Raw genomic sequence first — 8,710 nt, 5'->3', positions numbered from 1 at the left:
CCCTACGCCGTGGATGCATGACCCTTTCACCAACAGAAGCGCTCTGGTATCTGGCCGGGATAGGGGGAGCGTGGTGCACTGGACGCTGAGCCACCGCGCACTGCGAGGTGTTGCCCTCCCCCCCCCCCGACCCCCGTCATGAAGGGAGATCATGGAAAAAGGTAAAACTAAGCGCTGTCGAGTTCTCCAGATGTGCTTTGCACTGATTGGTCGGCTATCGCTGAATCTTCACGGCGCTTGTGGCAACGCCTCCTTCACAGCTCGCCCGCGTCGGCGAGTAAAACGCTTGAAGCGATTGTGACGAAGAGACTCGTTTCTCCACAGCGTCCGCTTCCGCAAGCCTCACCCGATCCGTGTTCTCCATTTGTGGGTGCCCTCGAGTATACATGGGAGGTGACAGGCAGGTCACTTCTGCCGGTGTGTCCTCCTCATCTCTCATGAATGTCTCCCTCCTCCCCGCCCACTTCTGTCGTATTATGATTTCTTCCCGGCTACTGAGGAGCATCCTCATGAAATCATCAACAACCGAGCAAAGCCACAAGGAAAGCGCCGCATGGAAATCGCGTAACGTGGTCCGATGTGTGCGGCGGCGCCGGTGCCCACGGCGACGCAGTGCAGGAGACAGCTTGCCGGCGCAGGGGAGACCACCAAGGACGAGGGTGGAAAAGCACCAACAACCAAAAAAAAAGAACGGTTTGCTAACATTCTGATGTTGGCGCACGTCCGTTCTGGAGTCTAGCATGCACAAGCCTTCGTAGCAAGCGCCGTTAGTTAGCCGAGTGTGCGGTTTTCGCTCCTTGCAGTGGAACTGCGGCTGCTTGTCGTGCTACCACAGCTACTACTCGCCTGCTTGCCTCGATGAAGTGTGCGTTTGTGCTTGCATGCGCGTTCTCCGTAGCTGTTTAGAACTTGATCGTCTTGCTGCGAACGCGGACACGGCGGCGCAACCATAAAAACACCTCTATTGCAACGAAGATCATGTGAGTAGTGTTGCGGATAGTCGTGGCAGCCTATACCGTTGGAATTGTGTCAACCGATCAAAGACAACGGTGGTGAGCTGTCTCTTACTATGCAGCCTCTGCCACTGGGACTGACCTGCGCATTTCACTTTTACGCAACTCGCATGGTCCCTCTCGAACAGCGTCTCTTCGTAGGCTTTTGCGCGCCCGAGGGCTTTTCTGAGCAGCTATGCCCTCAGCACTGGGAGAGAATCAACCTCCACTTTCCCTTCCCAACGACCACCGCACAATCAACGTCTCACTATTGCAAGTGGCCTTCTACGGGCACGCAGGGCTCCTCGCAGTTCCGCACCGCTTAAAATGCTGCACTCAAAGGCGGGCATCGTCGTGTTCATCACGGGCTACGGACCCTTCGCCACTGTGAAGGTGAACCCCAGCTCCGACATTGCCCTTCGTGTCGTGGAGAACCTGAAGCGCCATCCCGACGTAGCGGAGATGCGCTACACGGAGCTGGATGTCAGCGTGACCACCGTCGCGGCGTACTTTGAGAAGGTGGAGAGGGAAATTGCCGACATCATCGCCGAACACGGCGCCGGCAAGGTGAAGATCCTTCTCTGCCACCTAGGTGTTCACAATGACACAACGGGGCTCATCCGCATCGAGGTGCAGGGCTACAACGAGCTCTTTGCCAGCGTCCCTGACGTGGACGGTAAGGTGCTCAACCACGAGCCCATTGTACCGGAGGACGGCACGATCGAAGTATTTCACGAGAGCTGGTTCGGCAAGGCGGGCTCGCCGCAGCTCGAGAAGCTGGAGCGCTTGATTCAGCAGGTGAACGACACCATTGCCGAGTCATGGCATCACTCTGTGACGGGTGCCGTGACCAAAAATGAGGTGACACCCTCGGACGCAGACAGAAAGGGCATGGTGATGCCAGCGTTTCAGGCTCCGAGCTGGGCAATTTCGCGCAACGCAGGGCGCTACCTGTGCAACTGCGCCCTCTACCACGCACTTCGACTTCAGGAAAAGAATCCGGGCATCGTCTATGGTGTCTTCATTCACGTTGTCGATCCGATTCGCGGCAAGACGGAGAGCGAGGGCGGTCCAATTGTGGCTTACAACCCAACGACAATGGTGCAATCGGTGCAAGTGCAGCGTTTCATGCACGGCCTGCTGTCTTTGATGACCACGTGACGAAAAAATCGCTAGCAGTGAAGGAGCGGTGCGCTTGTTCAGGTTCTTTCGCCCCATTATCGGCCTCATGCTCAGCCCAAGTGGATGGCGACACGACACACGGAAGCCGCACCACCTTTGTGTTCTGCGCGGCGTCGTCATCCTTGCTTGTTCACGTCGGCTGAAGGCCCTTCCGCTCACCGTCAGCGCTTTCTCCTATGCGTCTCCTGAGCAGAATATCATGAAGGGGCGTCGCTTCATTTTTCCCACACCCGAAAAAGAAACAAAATAACCAAGGCGGCAGATTGTCTCTGTTGGCGCGCCCGTTTCATCCATCACGTGCGCACAGACGCACAGCTGCACCCATAAGCAGCCAACAAGAGGCTACATCGGCGCTCCACGTTTTCACAACCCTCAGACGGCGAACGGATGAGCCGCTTTCCGATGATGGTGCGGGCTCACGTTTCGCGTGGTGCGCCTCTGCGCACCCTTTCCTTTTTGAATTGACGTCATCTGCTCACTGCACCTGGAACGGCACGTTGTACAACTTCTTTCTCTCTTTCTCGTTGCCCTTTCATCTTTTTCCGTAAACCGACTATGTTTGTGGTGCGTGTATGTGCCCGAACCAAAACTTGTTCGTCCTCCATGCACGCCAAAGGCTGCCGCGTAGCAGGTGGCTTGTCGGTCGTTGTTGGTTTTAGGTGTTTCTGTTGGGCTCCTCCTCCCTCTCCCTTTCATTCTTAACATCCTGAAATCGTAGTGGTGCTCGTGACCTTGCATGTCCGCCTTGTCTCGTTTCGGGTGCGTACCTACGCGGTGAATATATTTTCTCTCCGCCACGCCTTCCTCGTCCCCGCACCCCTCCGCCTTTTTATTTTTTTTTCCTGCGTTGTGGGTGAGCAGCATCCCACACAGCGAAAGCACAGCACACAAAGAGATCAGCACCTCTAAACGAAGAGACCGAAGAACCACCCTTGGCGTTACTGCCAAGGAACACTTGAAAGGAGCAGCCGTGTAACGTGAAACGGACACGACACGGAGTCAAAAAGGAGGAAGAATACCCTCCCCCGCTCCTCCGCCCGAGAAAGAGAAGGTGTCAGGCATTTTGTACCCCCCTGCCTGCGGCCCTTTCCGCCTGCCGTTGTCTCCCAGTTCACATACCCCCCCCCCCACACACACACACCACCACCACAGTTGCCGCGTGGTCTATACCGAACGTCAAGACCCTCTCCACTTCCCGACACACAAACGCGCAGGCATAACGGGGATAGGGAAAAGGCAGCGAGGGGAGGCCACGAATCTACCAATTTGCTTTCATACACGAGGAAGTTCGGCAAAGGTGTTCTCGTGCAGCAGTGACGACAGCAACGTCTTCGCAGAAAAAAAAAAAGAAGCTGCAGACGTCCGCGCACACTGAGCCGCCAAGCAGACAAAAAAAAAGAACAGAGAGGTTTGATCGGCGTTAGTCGTTGCGGCTCCCCACCGTTTTCCCAGCCCCCGTTGACGCTCACACACGGCAAAAAAAAAAAAAAACAGCGGGAGCGGCGGCGCAGTGGAGAAAAACGATTCAAAGCGCACGCCCACGCGCGTAGAAGAGGAGTGGGACCAGGCCACCGAGTTGGCGTACGCAAGTGCGCGCCAGCGGCGGAGGAACGACAAGAAACGCAAGGCAAAGAAGAGGCCGATCTGGAGTCTTGATAAACGTAGGGGACCGAATAGCGTACAGCGCAGCGTGTGCAACACGGCAATAAAGGAGGAATCTCGTGCACATATATATATATATATGCAACGACGGTTCAAAAAAGGGGATTCGAAAAGTTGTCCTGAGCAGCGAAAGGTCAAAGAGGCCTGCCTCTTTTTTTGCCCGTGCCTTTGTGTGTGTGTGTGTAGGGGGTCTGTGCGTTTCTAGGTTTTTACTTGTCGCTGGCTTCTTGCTTCTGCTGTCTCCCTCACTCGCCCTCCGTTTCCGCTGCTTTCTCTTTGTGCTTGTTTTCCTTAGCCCTTTGACGATCAGCTCTCACTTCACATCGGTTAGGTTTTTCCTTTTGCCTTTCCTTTCGTGGCCGAGACTCTCTTGTTATTATTACCCATTTAAATGGACTAGTGCGTGTCATACTGATTCCCTTCCTCCCTCTTCGATACCAGCATCTCGTGTTCCCCTCCTCCCCCTCTGTCTTCGACGGCTGCCTCTCTATTTTTTTTTGTTTTTTGTTCAGTACTACAAATCGAATTCCCCTGCTGCTCAACGGACTTTATATGGTCACTGTGGACTCTCCTTCTTTTTGTGTGCTTGTATGTGCTTGTTGTTGTGGCTTCCCTTTTTCTACTCTTAAGTTTTTTTTTGTATTGTATGTCGAAGCGCAGCCGCGGGCTGAAGAACAGGGGAAGACTTTGTGGCGGTATCGAGAAACGTGCCGCTTTCTAATTGCACCCTTTCTCTCTCTCTCCCCTCAGGTCGTCGCGGGTGGTTGAACTCCTTACCTGCTGTACTGGTGTGGGCTCTCGTGCTGTGGCCTCTTATCAGCTTTGCTGATTAGTTCTAACCTGTGAAGTGGCCGCAGCCGGCCAATTTGCCGCAAGAAGTTGTGTCTTCCTCAATCGCCGATCTTGCGATCTTATTGATTTTTTTCGCTGGTTGTTTTTCTTTCTCCTGCGCGTTGTTTCCGGGTCATCATCTGTGTACTTTATTTCCTCTGGCGCCCCTAGCCCCCACAAGCGATTCCGTTTCTTGCGCTCTCTCTCTAACCTACGATTTCTCTTTGCGTGTGTGCCTTTGTCTTTCCTTTTCTGTTGAGCTCCTCACTCGTGAATCCGCACTTGCTTTCTGTTATCTCTGCGCTCTTTGACTCTTACGAGCCTCGGTGTATCAAGAGCGGTGGTCCATTCATCTCATACTCTGCTATGAGGAGGAGGGGGTGGTTACCGCACTAGAGGACAACGAACAAAGAAGTGGGAACATCCCAGCAAGACCAACGAGAATTTCGGCGTGTGTCGAGGTTTTGTTCGTTTTTCATTTTTGTTGTGCGTGCGCTTTCGGCTTGGTATTGTCGCTCAAATACCACTCCCCTTTTTTGTTTCTTCTTTGCGAGTGTGTATGTGTGCTCTCTCTTTGAGGCTCACTTCCCCTCTGCTTGGTTTTCTCCTCCACGCAGCATCATGATGCAATCGCCACCTCCTTACGTACCTTTTGTCGAGTACGTCCTCAAGGCAATCGAGCATCCGCCGTACATGTACGTGGCGAAGCTTGCTGCGTGCTGTACGATGCTCTTCCTTACACGTGAAAACCCCGAGCTGCTACAGGAGTTGTGCCACAAGTGGGCGATTCGCTTTGCACAGGACCGATTCCGTCTCATTCGGCATATTCGAAAGCGTGCTTCCTACTGCATGAATTCCCTCGATCTCGCCTTACACGTCGGGTGCGACGCGAAAGACTCTAGCGAGGACACTTCTGATGACGGATGTGCGGCGCAGTCATCTGATGATCACTCTGACAAGCGTGATGTGGCGGCCGGAATGTCCTGCTGCGACCCGGACAAGTCGGTTGAGCACCTGCTGTCCATTCTCAACACGCTCGTACCCATGTACTTCTCGTGGAACTGGCACCGAGCCGACTACGTGATTCAGATCAACAAGGAGTACGAGGTGTACGTGCGGGAGTACGTGTTGCCTATGTGCGTCGACCTTGCCCCTAATGAAGGTGCCGATGACGTGGTGCACACGCCTTGGCTGCTCCCCCCGCACACGTACCTCGAACCGACGGAGAGTTTGCTGTCGGTGGACACATTTACCTCAACAGTGGCACCGCGCCCTTGCGTAGACTCGCCGCGTCGTCCGAGCTACATCGCCAGCACCCTCGTGGGCGGGACAGCCCTCAACAAGCACGGCATCGTCTCTGCCAGTGGCTCGCCAATGGCTGGCAATGCGAAAATGGATGGGCTCAATTTTCCGAGTCTGCAGCAGCACTTCACCTCCACGTCGGTTAGCAAGGGAAAGCCGTCCGACGCCATTGTGGCCACTCCCCTGCCAAAGCTCTCGCCCACATTCGGCGAAACGTTAGGCAACGACGCAGCGTCCACCTCGTCCCCAAGCATGATGCCGGTCAGTGCAGATGCCTGCAACACGGCAACAAGGAGTGGCTTTACCCATATTATGTCGCCCAACGTCATGTCCGCCCGCGCCTTTAACGCCGCGGCCGTGTACGGGTTGCGCTTTTTGACGCTCAGCAACTACCGCAAAGCACTGCAGAGCAACACCAAGGGTCTTGTGATCGTCTTCCATGCCAAGTATTCGGCCAAGAGCAACGAAGTGATCGACATGTTCCAGAAGATCACAGCGAAGCGGCTGCTTGATCCGATGCCGACCATAGCCGTTGTCTATGCCGTAGCAGAGCCAGAGTTGTCAAGCCTGTACAAGGTCAGCTGGTTCCCAACCATCGTGTACATTCCTCCCATTCTGCACCGACAACACTGCCACCAGCATCCAAACCCCGGTGCGTACACTCGCGCTGACGGGGCAACACCCTTGCCAACGTTGTCGGCACCAAAGGCCCTGGCCAAGGCCTCAACGCACTCCACACAGGCGCCATTGGTGAAGTTTCGCTGCGGCCATTCTCCCGTTGTCGACGCAGGGTCCCCGGCCCTGCCTCACAACGAAGAGGTGGCTTCGCGGCGCACAAACGGTCGCAGCGGCACTGCATCACAAGGAACGACTGCCACTCCAGGTACTGACGACGTTGCGAGATCGCCGCAAAACACTAGTATGGGTCCGCGCCGCAGCACACCGACACGGAGTCAAGGTAAAGCGTACAAGATCGTCAGCGACGTCGACGCCGCGTCAGGGAGACACACGAGCGCGTCGCCGAGCAGTCGGCCAGATGCACCCTCACTGGTTGTGCAATGGGCTGACAAACGGACCACAGCTTCACCGCCGACGCCGACGGAGATCCTCTTCAGTACCCCCGTGGGGAAAAGCGCTCGAAACGAATTCGTGACCACGCCACCGCAGTTCAGCAGCAGAAGCAGCACCGGAGCAAATTCCAGCATCCAAGGCGGCAGCGTGGAGGATGGGGTGCAGCCGCTAGGAGAGGACAGCGGAGGGGCGGAGCGTGACTCTCTCGAGGGCATCCTGGACGGCGGCGACTACGTCATCTACCCCTTAGATGGCGTGCAGACGGTTCCTGCGCTTGTAGAATGGATCAGCTCTCGCGGGGCAAGTGTTCCACGCCTGCGGAAGATGAAGGAGTTCTTTACGTGCATCAAAAAAATTCGTCAAGAGGAGAAGTTCAAGCGTTACCGCGAGCTACACTCGGCAGTGGTGACGCTTCGCCGCTTGCAAGGCATCAAGGACGACTTGAGTGTTACCGGGAGCGGCGGAAACGGTAGCACACACACACACCTCTCGTCGACACCATCTCATCAGCAGCTGCCGGATCAGCCTCTCTTCATTTTTCTGGGCGGCGGTATGGCCGCAGGCAAGACGACAGCCGTCGCGGCTCTCGCCAAGAGCAGCTGGTGGGAAAGCCACAAAGAGCAGAGTGTTGTCGTGAATGCCGATGAGTTCAAGCTGCCGCTAGAATGCGAGATGTCGTTATCAGAGGCGCACACGCACAGCACCCGTGCCGCCGAGAACCTCCTTGTGAAGGCGATCAACCAAGGCCGCAGCATCGTACTCGACGGCACCATGATGTGGAAGCCGTTTGTGCAGCAGGTTGTCGCCATGGTGCGCGATGCCCACCTCACACTCTTCAAACAAGGCCCAGGCTACAACAAGAAGACACAGATAGAGCAGTACTTCGTGGCCGAGAAGGCTCGCCAACCCGCCTTGCCAATGCCGTACAAAATCATGTTTCTTGGTATCACCGTAGAGGTAGAGACTGCCGTTCCACGCGGTTTTCTGCGCAAGTTTCAAACCAACCGCGGTGTGCCCATCTCAATGCAGCTGCGCTCCTTCAAGCTCTTCGCGGAGAACTTTACAGATTACGTTCGCATGGTGGACGAGACAACCCTCTTCAACAACAATATCTTTGTGAAGCTTGAAAAGGGTGAGTTGCCCCCTGTGCTTGCCGAATGCAGCAACACAACAAACGGCCAGCTGGTCGTGCACGATGACGCAGCGTTTCAGCAGTTTTTGCGGCAGCAGCAGATCAACGACGACGCAGACAACGTGCTCGAGTTGTACCCTGCGACTCCGGTAGCTCACTGAAAAGGCGCGCCCGATTGGCGACATGAAGGCAGGGGAACCAGACGCTTTCTTTTTTTTTCCCTTTTTGACTGGACTGTTCACCTATTCTGCGAACCGCTTTTCAAACTTTTACCACGCTGGCCAAGGAACTGCATGTCACCACACCGCTCGAACGGCTCCCTAATTCAGTCTCTTGGGCACCAGGAAGTACCTCCTGAACGCGTTCCCACAACGTTGCGTCGGTGAACTCATTCGCCGCGGTCCCAGCACACCCGCAGTAGCCCTCTTCCTCACTGCCTCTCGACCCTACAACCTCCTATGTGTCAGTCTCATCGTGTGGGTGCACCTTGGGCAGGGAATGCTGCCGGCCAGCTCTCGGGCACTCCTTCTCGTGGTTG

At 55.5% G+C, this 8,710-nt stretch overlaps 2 protein-coding genes across 2 annotated transcripts; both read left to right on the top strand.

Moving 5' to 3' along the window:
* Positions 1-1,319: 1,319 nt before the first annotated feature.
* LDBPK_341750 (pyroglutamyl-peptidase I (PGP), putative) lies at positions 1,320-2,153 on the top strand (the record flags this gene model as incomplete). Its single annotated transcript, XM_003864287.1, has 1 exon — positions 1,320-2,153. The coding sequence occupies one exon, from the start codon at positions 1,320-1,322 to the stop codon at positions 2,151-2,153; it is 834 nt and encodes a 277-aa protein (XP_003864335.1).
* A 3,135-nt stretch (positions 2,154-5,288) lies between these two features.
* Positions 5,289-8,333, top strand: LDBPK_341740 (hypothetical protein, conserved; the record flags this gene model as incomplete). Its single annotated transcript, XM_003864286.1, has 1 exon — positions 5,289-8,333. One exon carries the CDS (start codon positions 5,289-5,291, stop codon positions 8,331-8,333), a length of 3,045 nt encoding a protein of 1,014 aa, XP_003864334.1.
* Positions 8,334-8,710: the final 377 nt, after the last annotated feature.

This window comes from Leishmania donovani, chromosome 34 (assembly GCF_000227135.1).
Source record: "Leishmania donovani BPK282A1 complete genome, chromosome 34".
NCBI classification, from domain to species: Eukaryota; Euglenozoa; class Kinetoplastea; order Trypanosomatida; family Trypanosomatidae; genus Leishmania; species Leishmania donovani.
The sequence above is the reverse complement of the archived record's forward strand: the minus strand, read 5'-3'. Positions and strand labels throughout refer to the sequence as shown.